This window comes from Oratosquilla oratoria, chromosome 11 (genome assembly GCF_046742065.1).
Source record: "Oratosquilla oratoria isolate Oo_2021 chromosome 11, ASM4674206v1, whole genome shotgun sequence".
Lineage (NCBI taxonomy): Eukaryota > Metazoa > Arthropoda > Malacostraca > Stomatopoda > Squillidae > Oratosquilla > Oratosquilla oratoria.
The window spans coordinates 13,198,023-13,218,971 of NC_134787.1; the positions used below are offsets into that span (position 1 = coordinate 13,198,023).

General features: G+C 39.8%; 1 protein-coding gene across 1 annotated transcript; it reads left to right on the forward strand.

The window, feature by feature from the left end:
• Positions 1 to 2,453: 2,453 nt before the first annotated feature.
• LOC143029967 (uncharacterized) lies at positions 2,454 to 3,533 on the forward strand. Its single transcript, XM_076193179.1, has one exon. The coding sequence runs from the start codon at positions 2,454 to 2,456 to the stop codon at positions 3,531 to 3,533; it is 1,080 nt and encodes a 359-aa protein (XP_076049294.1).
• The last annotated feature ends 17,416 nt before the right edge of the window (positions 3,534 to 20,949 follow it).

A 20,949-nucleotide genomic window follows, 5' to 3' on the forward strand; every position in this document is an offset into this window, starting at 1 on the left:
CCCGTTTCCAGTCTTTTCTACTCCAACAGTGGTTTCTACGTGATTGACAAATGTGTGATTACATTTTTCACCTGTAATATATATATATATATATATATATATATATATATATATATATATATATATACATATATATATATATATATATATATATATATATATATATGTGTGTGTGTGTGTGTGTGTGTGTGTGTGTGTGTGTGTGTGTGTATGTAACATGAGGTAAGGTATTCCGTTATTAATAAGGCTTACATCAACTATAACAAATTACAATATCTCATTGTTTCATATCTTAACACAATTATCGTCACTTCTAAGTAATACTGTGAGAAATTTATTTACAGTAGCTTTAACAAGCGTGTTGATATATATGGTATATATATAATATATATGATAACCTTGTTTATGTCGTAAAACTACGATGTAAACGTATACACTTCTTGAACTCAATTAGTGAAGATAAGTCATTGTAGTACTTAGAAATGAAACCAGTTTGACATCTTGTGCAATATGGTGACAGTCTGAATTTTAGCCTGAAGAGCATCAAACGATTTTATTCATCTGAGGGTCGGCGATGGTTCCAGATGGGGTCTTCAACAGTATGACCCTCTTCAATCTTCGGGCTCGACCCTCATCTGCAGAAAGTTGCCTGATGTCGCCTCAAAACAATAGATAGAAAACATATATATAGAATAAATTAAGTAATATGTAAATGTATGAATAGATAAACTAAATTGTTTATTAATTCACTATTAATTAATTAACAGATTGATACATAATTGAATAGAAATATAGATAATTAAAGAAAATGAGTAACTATAATGAAGGTGTTATGTTATGATACATATAGTTATGTGATGTAAATATTACTGCTACTAATGATAGATAATAACCAGTAAGCACTCAATGTACTTTAGTTTGTTCTCTTCTTATAGTCGAATAACTTTTTCTTTAAACTCTTAACCATCCATAGTTTTTCCTCAAACTTGTTTCTTGTTCTTTTCGACTTGCTTAAGATTTCGTCAAATTGCTTATGCTATGTTTGACTTTACTTTCCTTTGATTTACTGTTGTTTTCCTCAGATTCCTTTTGGTTATCCTTGACTTTTACTTAACATATGGTTCAATATTCTTTTGTTTTGTTTTTTCTGTTTTTTTCCTCGAATTTTTTTTTTTTTTTATTCAAATTACTGTTTTCGTTGCCACTCTTTTGTTTTCCTTGACGTTCCTTTGTTTTCCCGGCCATTCTTTTGTTTTCCTCTTTCGGCAGCGGTTTTGGGAACAGCGTTTCTTGGAACCATTCCTATCGCGCCTTAATTCGTCTTCTGCCGAGGAGTTGATGGTCCCAGGTAGTTTATCTTCCTCGTAGACGTCTCTTTCCGTCGAGGGAAATCATTAATGTGTTGACTGTGTGGTCTATTGTCGTGTTAATTGTGTCGTCTATTGTTACATTAATTACGTCGACGGTCTGTGGTCATGGTTACTTCTCAGCCAGTGCCATGGCGAGTCTCGTGCCAAACGTGCCACCCTCTCTCCCTTGCCTGTTATTGTTTTGTGTATAGGCGTTCTGTTTTGTAATTCTGTAGCATAAACCAGAAATGCTCTGCGCGCTGTAAGTATGGGTGTGCATGTATTTATTTTCTTATATTTTTACTCGTTTGTGTATCATTTTATTCATTTATTCATTAGTTGATTTATTCATTTATTAATTTATTTATTAATTTTTTATCTATTCACTCCTTTATGTAATTATATATTTTTCTAAATGTTTATTTACTTGTTTATTAAACTTATTTACTTATGTATCCAAAAATTGAACCCTTATTTGACTGCGTTAATACAGTAACACTTCTCATACGTTCTCTCGTAGCAGTCGTCTGTCGATCTTATTCAAACGAGGACCAGGTCCTCAAGACACATAACCAAGGATAACGGTTTCCCATGCTGTAGGGACAACTAAAGAGACATTCTTTATACCCATGTTTCTTTTTATGGTTTCCTTATGACTCTTTCGTTGTCTGTTGCTGTTTGTTGTTGCCGCTGTCGTATGCCAATTCATGTTACCAGTACGTGTATGCTGGGTAGCTCTAGGTTCGTTATCACCTGTTTTGGAGGTTGACTCAACCTCACTTTGTGCTACACTTGGGTTACATATTACAATGATAAAATATGCCAAGAACATAAGATAAAATGTCTGCAGATAGGTGTTCCTGAAAGGAAACGAAGAAAAGATTTCTGATTCAATTGAGAATTGTCACGTACAGTTCAATGGTCTCTCTCTTTCTCTCTCTCTCTCTCTCTCTCTCTCTCTCTCTTTCTGTGTGTGTGTGTGTGTGTGTGTGTGTTTTACTAAGCACTGGGAAAGTGCTCGTGCATATTTGGTCAGATCTGCCTTCCATGTTCATTCACCGGACTGGCTCTTCCTCATTCGCCGACTTGGACGAAGTTGTCAGGATGCGTCGACTTTACCGTGCCAAAAATTCCGTTCTCCAAATTTTCCTGCGACTAAGGACGCTCTTCATTTGCTGCTCAAGAGGAACACCCGAAGAAGATCCCCCCGAAGTTCCTCCAGTAAAAACTGCCGAAGTGAAGAACACCGAGGATCTGCAAGTAAATCCTCAAGAAAATGGCTCTACTTCGGTGACCTTCGCGGAGACAAGGAGTTCTTCCTTCAGCGACAACTACACCGTCAATTCCCTCCTCGCCGAAGGAGGCTTTGCAAAGACGGTTCTGGTCACAAACGTCACCTCGGGTCTCACAAGCGTGGCCAAGATCCCCACACGGAGGGACGACTGCGCCATCGAGACTTGCAAGGAGACTGAAGCTCTCAGTTCGCTTTCCCACCCCAATATCGTCCGTCTAGTCGACATCGCGACGGACGGGGTGTGCGACATCGTTGTGACGGAGTACTGCCCCGGCGGGACGCTATGCCACGCCCTCGAAAGACATCTGAAGACACCTTCTCGGTCGTGGGGCAATCGGATCGTCTACTACTTCAGACAGCTGGTGTCTGCCATCTCCTTCATGCATGAGAATAACTTCGTCCACCTCGACTTGAAGAGCGAGAACATGGTCCTTGACGCCAAAAAGAGAATCGTGAAAGTGATCGACTTTGGCCTGTCAGTGAGGACGTCGACGGTGTATGGCCGAGACATGAATGGTAGCCAGGGTACCCCATGGTATGTTGCTCCCGAGGTATTGGACAAGGCCCAGCACCCTTACGCAGGAGGAAAGGTCGATGTGTGGGCCTTGGGATGTGTCCTGTACGAGTTGTGTGAGGGTCACCTGCCTTACTTTGAGCCCTGGATAAATGACCTCCTCCTCAAGCACCAGATGACGTACTACCTGAGGTGCTGCGCAGGCGGAGGACCTGCCCTCAAGACCGTGCTGCCAGGAGTCTTCAGCAAAGCCCAAGAGCAGGCTCTTCTGAACGTCTTGCGCGGAATGCTCGACCCCAATCCAGAGAAGAGGGTCACCATTTGGCAGGTGCGCCAAGTTAGACTCCCAAGGAGGAGGAAAGGGGAAGAAAAATGAAAAGTTTCCTTAGTAGACGATGTCGGTTGAGAATATTGCATCTCTGCACACTTTAAAGTAAAAAGAATAATAATAAAATAAAAATAGATAATAGAATAAAAAAGAAAAACTCCCCTCAGCTGAATAAAGTAATCTTCAGATGTAACTAGGGGTAGGAGGAAGCACATTACTAATAATATAACACAACTTTGAGTAATGTAAATCCTATCCCTTCAGTACTGGTAAGTACTTATCATTATCACGGTTTCCGCCATTTCTTTTTGTATATGGTCATGCTATAAAAACAAAGCGTCTTGAAGCAACTGACAGGGCTTTGATCTGCCAGTGGTTTCTCACTTGACACTTCGTGAGAGTGGGTTGGTGACTGGTAGATATGAAAGTGAGAAACTAGTACATAAAGTTGATAAACTGAAATTGACCGATCAGGTAGGATCACTCGAGATTTTCAGTATGTTAGTCAAGACAGTTATCTGAATATACCCTGGAATTTAAAGGTTGTTATGAATTTGTTCCATATATAACCTGGTTGGTGTTAATACTCGTTTACTCATGGACTGAAGTTCTGAAGCTCATGATTCAGACAGTACCTCAATGCAAAGACATAATTTGTTGAATGTGTGTGTATATGTCATGTATTACCCATAAACTGGGTCATAGGTGAGCTCTGACCTCTCATTCAGGAAGATAATAAGAGTCGATCACAAATCCAACACGTGATCCGTGATGATGATGGAAAGTCACATCCATTTCCTCCAACCCAAAGTATTCTATTTATAGTCACTCGTTTTTTATTTTTTAGATCGATTCCGCATTAAAGAAAATGAGAAATGAAAGCATGAACTGTAGTTTCGACAAGTAGAATGTAAAATATCTCAATTCAACATGTAGCATAATTTATGTTCATGAAAGCATCCATTAACATATACTGGCATGGAAGAAGTGCACAGTACTTTTCATTTCAATCCAATTCATCTGTATTACCTATCGTTACATACATCATATAAAAAAGGCAACCCCCTCAGGCCTATCATCTCGAATAGGAATTGATGCACCAGCAAAGTATCAAAATGGCTCACAGGGATTTTGTCACCTTTTGTAGGAAGTTTCTCAAACTCTCATATTAAAACACTCGCCGTGTTCCTTCATGCCAGCCAAAAAGACCACAGAATGGATTGGGATAATACCGCTATCATATTCAAATCCCATTGTAGCTTTACTCAGTTTACTTAGAATTTAGAAGGCCTTCCTCATAGCTGTGGTGGTCCACCGCTACTTCCAGCCGTGGGGTCTTGTTTTTGCAAGTTAATCTGGTCTGATATGGAGTTTGAGGCTGACCTGCATTGAGCTGTATACCCAGGTACAGGAGTCTCGTCTGGCAGTGTCTTCAGAAATTTGTCTAGGTGTAATTTGAATTTGGTGACTGGGCAGTTCTTGATCTCTCTGATATGTTTCGGTAATATGTTGAAGACTCTGGGGCCGTTGTGAGTGAAACTGGAGGCCAAAAGGGTCCTGATTCTATCTCGGGCAGATGTAGGCAGTGGTTTGTCCTCACACATGCGACCGTTTCTTGTATTATGTGTCTCTTGCATAGACGATGTAGTTGAGTCAGGTACCTGTTTTTCCACACATATATGACCCGACATCTCTCTCGTCGTCTTTGTTGTGAGTCTAGGCCCTGCATGCCTTTGATTTGCCTGGTGAAGTGTTTTTGGACTCTAGTTCCTGTATATATGCCCTTTTGTGTGGTGACCAGAGGTGGCTACAGTAGTCGAGTACTGGTTGTATAAGTGCCTTTCAAAGTGATAACATTAAATGTTCCTCTCTTGATTTGAAGGTCCGAAGTACCCATCCAGCCATTTGTCTGGCTTTACTAGTAGTTTTGTAGATGTGGTATTTGTAGGTGGCATCTTCAAATTGTTATTATTCCCATAAGCTGTGTTATTCTGGTACTTTGGGATTTTTGTGGTGTGATTTAATTTTGCCTTTCTGTGTATCAGTGTTTCAGGTTGGTAACGCTTGGTCCCCTTAATGTGAGTAAATTTGCAAAGTTTGTTTAAACATTCATTATTCCTCAGTGAGTTGCGACACAAGATAGGGTGGTAGTTTTGGCAGCCCTTTCCCTCTATGCAACTGCGATCGTCTCATGGACCGTGGTTCACAAACTTAGGGCATGGCTTAGGATGGTTATGTCCTTTACCGCTAATTCCGTATTTACATGTGCCTTTCCTGTAGTACCTGCAGATCCAGGCATTGCCTATTCTTAACCCTGTGGGGTCAGGTCTGGTGTTGGCTTGGTTATTTACTGCAGATTTGGCTGCAGGTGGAACAGTGTGATCTTGGGGCTGGTCAAATTGTGGAGCTGAATTTGAATTTGTGGCGGTGTCAACTTCTGGGTTGTTATTCAATGTTGGTGTTTCTGCTGGGATTGAATCCGATATAGTTGTGGCTTTTTTGTAGGAATGCTGGGTTCCTTGATGGTCTGTTCCCTGGTTGCTTTCTGATAGACTCCGTATTGATGTTGCCTGTTCATCCATTGCTTTTTGTGCCTCTTTTGCTACCTTTTCCCAACATTCATCCAAGTATTTGGATTTGTAGCATTTTTTCACAGGTTTTCAGTAGACACATAAGATTGTATAACATGAGTTTTGAACAGTAGTAGTGAATGCATTCTTTGCATTCGCCACACTGAATAGAATGGGTCATATCATCATCTTTGCTACAGGCAGCACACGTGTTTGTCTGGGGCGAGCTGGTTTCTTTGTTTACATCGTTTACATCCGCCATTTTGAATGATCTCTGTAGACCTACCTTGTCGTTTGGTGGTTGTTTATTTTGTTTTGTTTTTTCTCCAATTTCCACTATACACCACCTAGCTGATTGTAACACTGTGATCCTGTGGTGTTTATTGTGTATACTATGTAGGTTTCATGTTGGTTAAGGGCCTACGCACTATGAGAAAAACTAGATATACACGGAGCTCTCCCACACGCACGCGGTCTTCCTTTGATTTCTCGTAGGAAAATTGTGGAATCTTCCTTAATCAAACATTTTCGTAACTTCAATACCTCTCGAAAGGTCAGTGGCCCCCAGATTGCATTACGAGGATAGCAGTCAATAAATTAATGTCAAGAGCGGTCGTACAAGATACCACAAACTGCCCATCCTTGACCCAACCACATCAGGAGCATGTAACTTGAGTCCTCCCCCACTTTTCCCCGTCCCCTTTTCTGTACTCCTCACTACCTCATTTATACCTGTACTCTATTTTGTAACCATTCTGCCGAAAAGGACTCCAGATAGTAGTAAAAATATACGGTTCCCCTGTGCTTTTGATATAATTTCTCCGATAGTGGGTTTAAGTATATATTTACAAATGTGTTATAACATTAGAGTTTCCCTTATATATATATATATATATATATACACATATATATATATATATATATATATATATATATATATATGTATGTATATACATATATATATATGTATATATATATATATATATATATATATATATACATATAAATATATATATATATATATATATATATATATATATATGTGTGTGTGTGTGTGTGTGTGTGTTTGTGTGTAACATGAGGTAAGGTATTCCGTTATAAATATGGCATACATCAACCATAACAAATTACAATGTCTCATTGTTTCTTGTCTTAATACAATTATCTTCACTTCAAAGTAGTACTGTGACATGTATTTTCAGTAGCTGTAACAAGCGTGTTGATATATATCGTATATATATACTATATATGATAACCTTGTTTATGTCGTAAAACTTCGACGTAATCCTATACACTTCTTGAACCCAATTAGTGAAGACAAGTCACTGTAGCACTTAGAAATGAAACCAGTTTGACATCTTGTCCAATATGGTGACAGTCTGACCTTTAGCTTGAGGAGCATCAAACGATTTTATTCATCTGAGGGTCGGCGATGGTTCCAGATGAAGTCTCCAACAGTCATGACCCTCTTGAGTCTAGGGCAGTGTTTCCCAACCTTTTTTGGCTGCGACCCTAATTCCACTCTTAGCCTGGAGTCGCGACCCTGATTGTAATGATAAATTCAACCATTTCATGTTATATTTCTACGTACTTGCATAATGTTTTTAAACTTTCGTTTTTATAGTTCAGTTTATATTTACTAGCACAATGAATTGAAATACATTTGAAAGTTGAATGAAAAAAAAGTTTAAAAAGACCCTCTGGCGACCCTCAAAAACACCCTCGCGACCCTAGTTTGGGTCGCGACCCTGGGGTTGGGAACCACTGGTCTAGGGGCTCGACCCTCTTTTGCAGAAAGTTGTCTAATGTCACCTCAAAACAATAGATAGAAAAACATGTATAGAATAAATTAAGAAATATATAAATATATGAATAGATATATTGAAATGTTAATTCATTATTACTTAATTAATTGATAGATACATAAATGAATAGAAATGTAGATAAAGAAAGAAAATGACTTTCTATAATGAAGGTGTTATGATACGTCTCGTTTTCTGATGAAGATATTACTGCTACGAATGATAGATAATAATCAATAATCACTCAATGTAGTTCAGTTCGTTCTCTTCTTAAAGTCAAATAACTTCTTCTTTAAACTCTCCATCCATTGTTTTTCTCCACCTTGTTTCTTGTTCTTTTCGACTTGCTTAAGTTTTCCTCAAATTGCACTCTACTTACTTTGATTTGCTGTTGTTTTCTCAAATTCCTTTTGGTTATCCTCGACTTTTACTTAACATATGGTTCAATATTCTTTTGTTTTGTTTTTGACGTTCCTTTGTTTTCCCAGCCATTCTTTTGTTTTCCTCGAATTTCTTTTGTTTTCCTCTTTCGCCAGCGGTTTTTGGAACAGCGTTTCTAGGAACCGTTCCTATCGCCCCTTAATTCGTCTTTTGCCGAGTTGATGGGTCCCAGGTAGTTTATCTTCCTCGTAGACGTCTCTTGAGACGACAGCTTTGTCCTTGGAGGGAAATCATTAATGTGTTGACTGTGTGGTCTATTGTCGTGTTAATTGTGTCGTCTATTGTTACATTAATTACGTCGACGGTCTGTGGTCATGGTTACTTCTCAGCCAGTGCCATGGCGAGTCTCGTGCCAAACGTGCCACCCTCTCTCCCTAGCCTGTTCTCGTTATGTGTATAAACGTTTTGTTCAGTAATTCTGTGGCATAAACCAGAAATGCTGTGCGCGCTGTAAGTATGGGTGTGCATGTATTTATTTTCTTATATTTTTGCTCGTTTGTGTATCATTTTATTCATTTGTTCATTAGTAGTTTTATTCATTTGTTAATTTATTTATTCATTTTCTATCTATTCACTCGTTTATGTAATTATATATTTATCTATATGTTTATTTACTCGTTTATTAACTTATTTATCTATCCAAAAGGTGAACCCTTCTTTGACTGCGTTAGTTACAGTAACACATTTTATACGTTCTCTCATAGCAATCGTCAGTCGATCTTATTCAAACGAGGATCAGATCCTCAAGACACATAACCCAGAATAACGGTTTCCCATGCTGTAGGGACAACTAAAGAGACATTCTTGCCACCCATGATCCTTTTTATGGTTTCCTTATGACGCCTTCGTTGTCTGTTGCTGTTTGTTGTTGCCGCTGTCGTATGCCAATTCATGTTACCAGTATGTATATGCTGGGAGGCTGTAGGTTCGTTATCACCTATTTTGGAGGTTGACTCATCCTCACTCTTTTTGCTACATTTGGGTTACATATTACAATGATAAAATATGCCAAGAACATGAGATAAAATGAAATGTCTGTAGAGAGGTGTTCCTGAAAGGAAATGAAGAAGAGATTACTGATTCAATTGAGAATTGTGACATACAGTTAAATGGAAAATAGTCTCTCTCTCTCTCTCTCTCTCTCTCTCTCTCTCTCTCTCTCTCTCTCTCTCTCTCTCTCTCTCTGTGTGTGTGTGTATGTGTGTGTGTGTGTGTGTGTGTGCTACTAAGCACTGGGAAAGTGCTCGTGCATATTTGGTCAAATCTGCCCTCCATGTTTTCTGTCACTGGACTAGCTCTCCCTCCTCCGCCAACTTGGACGAAGTTGTGAAGATGCGTCGACTTTACTGTGCCAAAAAATCCGCTCTCCAGTTCTTCCTGCGACTAAGGACGATCTTCACCTGCTGCGCAAGAGGAAAATCCAGCTGTGATGCCCTCGAAGTTCTCCCTTCAGGTAAAACTGCCGAGGTGAAGAACAACGAGGATCTCCAAATAAATCCTCAAGAAAATGGCAGTCCAACCTCAGAACACAAGACGAAGGAACCAACAGGAAGTAAGTCCTCGATAAAGGACAAGACATGTAATGAAACTCTATTGAGCTGTACTTCGGTGGCCTTCGAGGAAACAAAAACTTCTTCCTTCAGCGACAACTACACCGTCAATTCCCTCCTCGCCGAAGGGGGCTTCGCGAAGACGGTTCTGGTCACCAACGTCACCTCGGGTCTCACAAGCGTGGCCAAGATCCCCACACGGAGGGACGACTGCGCCATCGAGACTTCCAAGGAGACTGAAGCTCTCACTGCCCTCGCTCACCCCAACATCGTCCGTCTAATCGACATCGCGACGGACGGGGTGTGCGACATCGTTGTGACCGAGTACTGCCCCGGCGGGACGCTATGCCACGCCTTGGAAAGACATCTGACGACACCTTCTCGTTCGTGGGGCAATCGGATCGTCTACTACTTCAGGCAGATCGTGTCTGCCATTTCCTTCATGCATGAGAATAACTTCGTCCACCTCGACTTGAAGAGCGAGAACATGGTCCTTGACACCAAAAAGAGAATCGTGAAAGTCATCGACTTTGGCCTGTCAGTGAGGACGTCGACGGTGTATGGGCGAGAGTTGAATGGTAGCCAGGGTACCCCATGGTATGTTGCTCCCGAAGTATTGGACAAGGCCCAGCACCCTTACGCAGGAGGAAAGGTCGATGTGTGGGCCTTGGGATGTGTCCTGTACGAACTGTGTGAGGGCCACCTGCCTTACTTTGAGCCCTGGATAAATGACCTCCTCCTCAAGCACCAGATGACATACTACCTGAGGTGCTGCGCAGGCGGAGGACCTGCCCTCACGACCGTGATGCCAGGAGTCTTCAGCAAAGCCCAAGAGCGGGCTCTTCTGAACGTCTTGCGCGGAATGCTCGACCCCAAACCAGAGACCAGGGTCACCATTTGGCAGATGAGCCAAGTTAGACTCCCATGGAGGAGGAAAGGGGAAGAAAAATGAAAAGTTTCCTTAGTAGACGATGTCGGCTGTGAATATTGCAACTCTGTGCACGAAATAAAAAAATAAAAAATAAATAATAAAACAAAATAAGAATTAAAAATAAAAAACTCCCCTCAGCTGAATAAAGTAATCTTTAGGTATAACTGGTAAGTACTTTTCATTATCATGTTTTCCGCCATTTCTTTTTGTATATGTTCATGCTATATAACAAAGCGTCTTGCAGCAACTGACCTTTGATCTGCTCGTGGTTTCTCACTTTGACACCTCGTGAGAATGGGATGGTGATTGGTAGATATGAAAGTGAGAAACTAGTACATAAAATTGATAGACTAAAATTGAACGATCAGGTAGGATCACTCGAGATTTTTAGTATGTTATTCAAGACAGTTATCTGAATATACCCTGCAATTTAAAGGTTGTTATGAATTTGTTCCAAATATAACCTGGTTGGTGTTAATACTCGTATACTCATGGAATGAAGTTTTGAAGTTCATGATTCAGACAGTACCTCAATGCAAAGACATAATTAGTTGAATGTGTGTGTATATGTCATATATTACCCATTAATTGGGTCATAGGTGAGCTCTGACCTCTCATTCAGGAATATAATAACAGTCGATCACAAATCCAACACGTGATCCGTGATGATGATGGAAAGTCACTTCCATTTCCTCCAACCTAAAGTATTTTATACATAGTCACCCGTTTTAATTTTTTTTAGATTGATTCAGCATTAAAGAAAATGAGAAATGAAAACATGAACTGTAGTTTCGACAAGTAGAATCTAAAATATCTAAAATCAACATGTAGCATAATTTATGTTCATGAAAGCATCCATTAACATATACTGGTATTAAAGAAGTGTACATTGCTCTTTATTTGAATCCAATTCATCTGTATTACCTATCGTTACATAAGGTACATAAAAAAGGCACCCCTCTCACGCCAAACAACTCCAATAGGAATTGATGCACCAGCAAGGTATCAAAATGGCTCACAAGGATTTTGTCACCTTTTGTGGGAAGTTTCTCAAACTCTCATATTAAAACACTCGCCGTGTTCCTTCATGCCAGCCAAAAAGACCTCAGAATGGATTGGGATAAAGCCGCATTATATTCAAATCCCATTATAGCTTTATTTACTTAGTTTACTTAGTAGAATTTATGTCTTCCTCATAGCTGTGATGGTCCACCGCTACTACCTGCCCTGGAGTCTTCTTTTTGCAAGTTAATCTGGTCTGATATGGAGTTTGAGGCTGCCCTGCATTGAGCTGTATACCCAGGTACAGGAGGCTCGTCTGGCAATGTCTTCTTAAATTTGTCTAGGTGTAATTTGAATTTGGTGACTGGGCAGTTCTTGATCTCCGATATGTTTTGGTAGTACGTTGAAGATTGTGGGGCCATTGTGAGTGAAACTGGAGACCAAAAGGGTTTCTTTGTTTACATATTTTACATCTGCCATTTCGAATGACCTCTGTAGACCTACCTCGTCCTTTGGTGGTTGTTTATTTTGTTTTGTTTTTTCTCCAATTTCCACTATACACCACCTAGCTGACTGTAACACTGTGATCCTGTGGTGTTTATTGTGTATACTATGTAGGTTTCATGTTAGTTAAGGACCTACGCACTATGAGAAAAACTAGATAAACACGGAGCTCTCCCACACGCACGCACGCGGTCTTTCTTTGATTTGTCGTAGGAAAATTGTGGAATGTTCCTTAATCAAACATTTTCCTAACTTCAATACCTCAAAAGGTCAGTGGCCCAAAGATTGCATTACGAGGATAGCAGTCAATAAATTAATGTCGAGCGGTCGTACAAGATACCACAAACTGCCCATCCTTGACCCAACCACATCAAGAGCATGTAATTTGAGTCCTCCCCCACTTTTCCCCGTCCCCTTTTCTGTACTCCTCACTACCTCATTTATACATGTGCTCTAACTTGTAACCATTCTGCTGAAGGAGTACTACAGATAGTAGTCGAAATATACGGTCCCCCTGTACTTTCGATATTATTTCTCCGATAGGGGGTTTAAGTATATATTTACAAATGTGTTATAACATTACAGTTTCCATATATATATATATATATATATATATATATATATATATATATATATATATATATATATATATATATATATATATATATATATATATATATATATATATATGCAAAAAAAACCCACTGGGAAATAAGAAGCTTAGTCCGAACGTTTTCGTCTATTTAAGACGAAAACGTTCGGACTAAGCAACTTATTTCCCAGTGTATTTTTCTGCATATTATTTTCACGTGTGACTTGTGAAATACTGCAATATATATATATATATATATATATATATATAAATATACAAATATATATATATATGTATATATACACACATTTTTATATACATATATGTGTGTGTGTGTGCGTGTGTGTGTGTGTGTGTGTGTGTGTGTGTGTGTGTGTGTGTGTGTAACATGAGGTAAGGTATTCCGTTATTGATAAGGCATACTTCAACTATAACAAATTACAATGTCTCATTGTTTCTTGTCTTAATACAATTATCTTCACTTCTAAGTAATACTGTGACATGTATTTTCAGTAGCTGTAACAAGCGTGTTGATATATATCGTATATACATAAATACTATATATGATAACCTTTTTTATGTTGTAAAACTTCGACGTAATCCAATACACTTCTTGAACCCAATTAGTGAAGACAAGTCACTGTAGCACTTAGAAATGAAACCAGTTTTACATCTTGTCCAATATGGTGACAGTCTGACCTTTAGCTTGAGGAGCATCAAACGATTTTATTCAGCTGAGGGTCGGCGATGGTTCCAGATGAAGTCTCCAACAGTCATGACCCTCTTCAGTCTTGGGGCTCGACCCTTTTCTGCAGAAAGTTGTCTAATGTCACCTCAACACAAAAGATAGAAAAATATATATAGAATAAATTAAGAAATATGTAAATATATGAATAGATACATTGAAATGTTAATTCATTAATAATTAATTAATTGATTTATACATAACTGATTAAAAATATAGATAAAGAAAGAAAATTACTTTCTATAATGAAGGTGTTATGATACGTCTCGTTTTGTGATGTAAATATTACTACCACGAATGATAGATAATAACCAATAAGCACTCAATGTACTTCAGTTTGTTCTCTTCTTAAAGTCAAATAACTTCTTCTTTAAACTCTTAACCAACCATAGTTTTTCCTCAAACTTGTTTCTTGTTCTTTTCGACTTAAGTTTTCCTCAAATTGCATGTGCTAAGTTTGACTCTACTTTCCTTTGATTTACTGTTGTTTTCCTCAAATTCCTTTTGGTTATCCTCAACTATTACTTAACATATGGTTCAATATTCTTTTGTTTTTTCTATTTTTTCCTCGACGTTTTTTCGTTTTATTGAAATTACTGTTTTCCTTGCCACACTTTTGTTTTCCTCGACGTTCGTTTGTTTTTCCGGTCATTCTTTTGTTTTCCTCGAATTTCTTTTGTTTTCCTCTTTCGGCAGCAGTTTTTTGGAACAGCGTTTCTAGGAACTGTTCCTATCGCGCCTTAATTCGTCTATTGCCGAGTTGATGGGATCCCAGGTAGTTTATCTTCTCGTAGACGTCTCTTGAGACGACAGCTTTGTCCGTCGAGGGAAATCATTAATGTGTTGACTATGTGGTCTATTGTCGTGTTCATTGTGTCGTCTATTGTTACATTAATTACGTCGACGGTCTGTGGTCATGGTTACTTCTCAGCCAGTGCCATGGCGAGTCACGTGTCAAACGTGCACCCTCTCTCCCTTGCCTGTTCTCGTTATGTGTATAAACGTTTTGTTCAGTAATTCTGTGTCATAGGCCAGAAATGCTGTGCGCCCTGTAAGTATGGGTGTACATGTATTCATTTTCTTATTTCTTTACTCGTATGTGTATTATTTCATTCATTTATTCATTAGTTATAGTTGATTTATTCATTTATTTATTTATCTATTTATTCATGGTCTCTCTATTCACTCGTTTATGTAATTATATATTTATCTATATGATTATTTACTTGTTTATTAACTTATTTACTTATCTATCCAAAAGTTGAACCCTTCTTTGACTGCGTTAGTTCAGTAACACATTTCATACGTTCTCTCGTAGCAGTCGTCAGTCGATCTTATTCAAACGAGGATCAGGTCCTCAAGACACAAAACCAAGGATGACGGTTTCCCATGCTGAAGGGACAACTAAAGAGACATTCTTTACACCCATGTTTCTTTGTTATAGTTTCCTTATGACACCTTCGTTGTCTGTTGCTGTTTGTTGTTGGCGCTGTCGTATGCCAATTCATGTTACCAGTACGTATATCCTGGGGGTCTAGGTTCGTTATCACATCAATCTGTCTTGGAGGTTGACTTAACCTCCCTCCTTTTGCTACACTTGGGTTACATATTACAATGATAGAATGTGCCACGTACAGGAGATAAAATGTCTGCAGAGAGGTGTTACAGGAAACGAAGAAGAGATTACTTATGCAATTGAGAATTGTGACATACAGTTAAATGGAAAATAGTCTCTCTCTCTCTCTCTCTCTCTCTCTCTCTCTCTCTGTGTGTGTGTGTGTGTGTGTGTGTATGTGTATGTGTGTGTGTGTGTGTGTGTGTGTATGTGTGTGTGTGTGTGTGTGTGTGTGTGTGTGTGTGTTACAAAGTACTTGGTAAGTGCTTGTGCATATTTGGCTAAATCTGACCTCCATGTTCTACCACCGGACTGGCTCTCCCTCCTTCGCCGACTTGGACGAAGTTGTGAAGATGCGTCGACTTTACCGTGCCAAAATTTCCGCTCTTGAATTCTTCCTGCGACTAAGGACGCTCCTGACTTGCTGCGCAAGAGGAACACCCGAAGAAGATCTTCAAAAAGGAAAATCATGCAAGGATCCCCCCGAAGTTTCTCCAGTTAAAACTGCCGAAGTGAAGAACACCGAGGATCATGAAGTAAATCCTCAAGAACATGGCAGCCCATCTTCAGGAGAACAGAAGAGGAAGGAACCAGGAGGAAATAAGTCCTCGATAAAGGACAAAACATGCAATGGCTCCTTATCGAGCTCTACTTCGGTAAGAAGTTCTTCCTTCAGTGACAAGTACACCGTCAAATCCCTCCTCGCCGAAGGAGGCTTCGCGAAGACGGTTCTGGTCACCAACGTTACCTCGGGTCTCACAAGCGTGGCCAAGATCCCCACCCGGAGGGACGACTGCGCCATCGAGACTTCCAAGGAGACTGAAGCTCTCGCGGCCCTCAGCCACCCCAACATCGTCCGTCTAGTCGACATCGCGACGGACGGGGTGTGCGACATCGTTGTGACCGAGTACTGCCCCGGTGGGACGCTGTGCCACGCCCTGGAAAGACATCTGACGACACCTTCTCGTTCGTGGGGCAATCGGATCGTCTACTACTTCAGGCAGCTAGTGTCTGCCATCTCCTTTATGCATGAGAACAACTTCGTCCACCTCGACTTAAAGAGCGAGAACATGGTCCTTGACGCCAAAAAGAGAATCGTGAAAGTGATCGATTTTGGCCTGTCAGTGAGGACGTCGACGGTGTATAGGCGAGAGTTGAATGGTAGCCAGGGTACCCCATGGTATGTTGCTCCCGAGGTATTGGACAAGGCCCAGCACCCTTACGCAGGAGGAAAGGTCGATGTGTGGGCCTTGGGATGTGTCCTGTACGAACTGTGTGAGGGCCACCTTCCTTACTTTGAGCCCTGGATAAATGAACTCCTCCTCAAGCACCAGATGACATACTACCTGAGGTGCTGCGCAGGCGGAGGACCTGCCCTCAAGACCGTGATGCCAGGAGTCTTCAGCAAAGCCCAAGAGCAGGCTCTTCTGAAGGTCCTGCGCGGAATGCTCGATCCCAAACCAGAGGCCAGGGTCACCATTTGGCAGGTGAGCCAAGTTAGACTCCCATGGAGGAGGAAAGGGGAAGAAAAATGAAAAGTTTCCTTTGTAGACGATGTCGGTTGAGAATATTGCATCTGTGCACACTTTGAAGTAAAAAAAAAAATAATAATGAAATAGAAAAAAAAAATAGAAAAAAAACTCCCCTCAGCTGAATAAAGTAATCTTCAAATGTAACTAGGGGTAGGAGGAAGCACAGTACTAATAATATAACACAGCTTTGAGAAATGGTAAATCCTATCCCTCCAGTACTGGTAAGTACTTATCATTATTACGGTTTCCGCCATTTCTTTTTGTATATGGTCATGCTATAAAAACAAAGCGTTTTGCAGCAACTGACAGGGCTTTGATCTGCCAGCGGTTTCCCACTTGACACTTCGTGAGAGTGGGATGGTGACTGGTAGATATGAAGGTGAGAAACTAGTACATAAAGTTGATAAGTTGAAATTGAACGGTCAGGTGGGATCACTAGAGGTTTTTAGTATGTCATTCAGGACAGTTATCTGAAATATACGGTTCCCCTGTACTTTTGATATTAGTTCACCTATAGTGGGTTTAAGTATATATTAACAAATGTGTTATAACATTACAGTTTCCCATGTATACAGTATATATATATATATATATATATATATATATATATATATATATGTATATATGTGTGTGTGTGTGTGTGTGTGTGTGTGTGTGTGTATGTAACATGGGGTAAGGTATTCCGTTATTAATATGGCTCACATCAGCTATAACAAATTACAATGTCTCATTGTTTCTTGTCTTAATACAATTATCTTCACTTCTAAGTAATATTGTGAGAAATATATTTTCAGTAGCTTTAACAAGTGTTTTGATATATATCGTATATAATATATATGATAACCTTGTTTATGTCGTAAAACTTCTTGAACCCAATTAGTGAAGATAAGTCACTGTAGTACTTAGAAATGAAACCAGTTTGACATCTTGTCCAATATGGTGACAGTCTGAATTTTGGCCTGAGGAGCATCAAACGATTTTATTCAGCCGAGGGTCGGCGATGGTTCCAGATGAAGTCTCCAACAGTCATGTCCATCAAGTGCGGCCTTCTGCGGCCTTTGATATACATATTATTTTTTAAAAGACCTTGAATATTTTTTTAGTCTGAAATCATTTTACACCTGAAACTTATAATATACAACACACACATAGACGAAAGCAAAGTTTACCGTGTTCAGTGATGTCACTCCCAGAAATTGGAACGATTTTGATACATATGTATTTTTTTTTAATTAAAAAAATAACTTTAAACTGAGTTTTTAGGGAGGGGGGTGGAAAACTTACACCGTCCCCTAAAAAGGGTTAAGATAATTGAAGAAATAATAATAATTTGTTCAGTGCGGCCTCTACTGTATGTGGGACGATGAATTGTAAGGTGGCCTTCATGCACAAAAAGTTTCCCCACCCCTGGTTTAGGGGCTCGACCCTCTTTTGCAGAAAGTTGTTTGATGTCACCTCAAAACAATAGATAGAAAAAAAATATATAGAATAAATTAAGAAATATATCAATATATGAATAGATCCATTGAAATGTTAATTCATTATTAATTAATTAATTGATATATACATAACTGAATAGAAATATAGATAAAGAAAGAAAATTACTTTCTATAATGAAAGTGTTATGATACGTCTCGTTTTGTGATGTAGATATTACTGCTACGAATGATAGATAATAATCAATAAGCACTCAATGTACTTCAGTTTGTTCTCTTCTTAAAGTCGAATAACTTCTTCTTTAAACTCTTAACCATCCATACTTTTTCCTCAAACTTGTTTCTTGTTCTTTTCGACTTGCTCAAGTTTTCCTCAAATTGCATGTCCTATGTTTGGCTTTACTTTTCTTTGATTTACTGTTGTTTTCCTCAAATTCCTTTTGTTTATTCTTGACTTTTACTTAACATACGGTTCAATATTCTTTTATTTTGTTTTTTCTATTTTTTCCTCGACTTTTTTGTTTTATCAAAATTACTGTTTTCCTTGGCACACTTTTGTTTTCCTTGACGTTCCTTTGTTTTCCCAGTCATTCTTTTGTTTTCCTCGAATTTCTTTTGTTTTCCTCTTTCGACAGCGGTTTTAGGAACAGCGTTTCTAGGAACCGTTTCTATGGCGCCTTAATTCGTCTTTTGCCGAGTTGATGGGTCCCAGGTACTTTATCTTCCTCGTAGACGTCTCTTGAGACGACATCTTTGTCCTTGGAGGGAAATCATTAATGTGTTGACTTTGTGGTCTATTGTCGTGTTAATTGTGTCGTCTATTGTTACATTAATTACGTCGACGGTCTGTGGTCATGGTTACTTCTCAGCCAGTGCCATGGCGAGTCTCGTGCCAAACGTGCACCCTCTCTCCCTTGCCTGTTATTGTTTTGTGTAAAGGCGTTCTGTTTTGTAATTCTGTGGCATAGACCAGAAATGCTGTGCGCACTGTAAGTATGGGTATACATGTATTTATTTTCTTATATTTTTACTCGTTTGTGTATCATTTTATTCATTTGTTCATTAGTAGTTTTATTCATTTGTTAATTTATTTATTCATTTTCTATCTATTCACTCGTTTATGTAATTATATATTTATCTATATGTTTATTTACTCGTTTATTAACTTATTTATCTATCCAAAAGGTGAACCCTTCTTTGACTGCGTTAGTTACAGTAACACATTTCATACGTTCTCTCATAGCAATCGTCAGTCGATCTTATTCAAACGAGGATCAGTTCCTCAAGACACATAACCCAGAATAACGGTTTCCCATGCTGAAGGGACAACTAAAGAGACATTCTTGCCACCCATGATCCTTTTTATAGTTTCCTTATGACGCCTTCGTTGTCTGTTGCTGTTTGTTGTTGCCGCTGTCGTATGCCAATTCATGTTACCAGTACGTGTATGCTGGGTAGCTCTAGGTTCGTTATCACCTGTTTTGGAGGTTGACTCAACCTCACTCTTTTTGCTAAACTTGGGTTACATATTACAATGATAAAATGTGCCAAGAACAGGAGATAAAATAAAATGTCTGCAGAGGTTGGTCTCTCAAAGAAAACGAAGAAGAGATTACTGATTCAATTGAGAATTGTGACATACAGTTAAATGGAAAATAGTCTCTCTCTCTCTCTCTCTCTCTCTATCTATCTATCTATCTATCTCTCTCTCTCTCTCTCTCTCTCTCTCTCTCTCTCTCTCTCTCTCTCTCTCTCTCTCTCTCTCTCTCTCTCTCTCTCTCTCTCTCTGTGTGTGTGTGTGTGTGTGTGTGTGTGTGTGTGCTACTAAGCACTGGGAAAGTGCTCGTGCATATTTGGTCAAATCTGCCCTCCATGTTCTCTGTCACTGGCCTAGCTCTCCCTCCTTCGCCGACTTGGACGAAGTTGTGAAGATGCGTCGACTTTACTGTGCCAAAAATTCCGCTCTCCAGTTCTTCCTGCGACTAAGGACGATCCTCACCTGCTGCGCAAGAGGAAAATCCAGCAGTGATGCCCCCGAAGTTCTCCCTTCAGTTAAAACTGCCGAGGTGAAGAACAACGAGGATCTCCAAATAAATCCTCAAGAAAATGTCAGTCCAACCTCAGAACACAAGACGAAGGAACCAGCAGGAAGTAAGTCCTCGATAAAGGAGAAGACATGTAATGAAACTCTATTGAGCTGTACTTCGGTGGCCTTCGAGGAAACAAGAACTTCTTCCTTCAGTGACAACTACACCGTCAATTCCCTCCTCGCCGAAGGAGGCTTCGCGAAGACGGTGCTGGTCACCAACGTCACCTCGGGTCTCACAAGCGTGGCCAAGATCCCCACACGGAGGGACGACTGCGCAATCGAGACTTCCAAGGAGACTGAAGCTCTCGCGGCCCTCGCTCACCCCAACATCGTCCGTCTAGTCGACATCGCGACGGACGGGGTGTGCGACATCCTTGTGACCGAGTACTGCCCCGGCGGGACGCTGTGCCACGCCCTGGAAAGACATCTGAAGACACCCTCTCGTTCCTGGGGCAATCGGATCGTCTACTACTTCAGGCAGATCGTGTCTGCCATCTCCTTCATGCATGAGAATAACTTCGTCCACCTCGACTTGAAGAGCGAGAACATGGTCCTTGACGCCAGAAAGAGAATCGTGAAAGTCATCGACTTTGGCCTGTCAGTCAGGACGTCGACGGTCTATGGGCGAGAGTTGAATGGTAGCCAGGGTACTCCA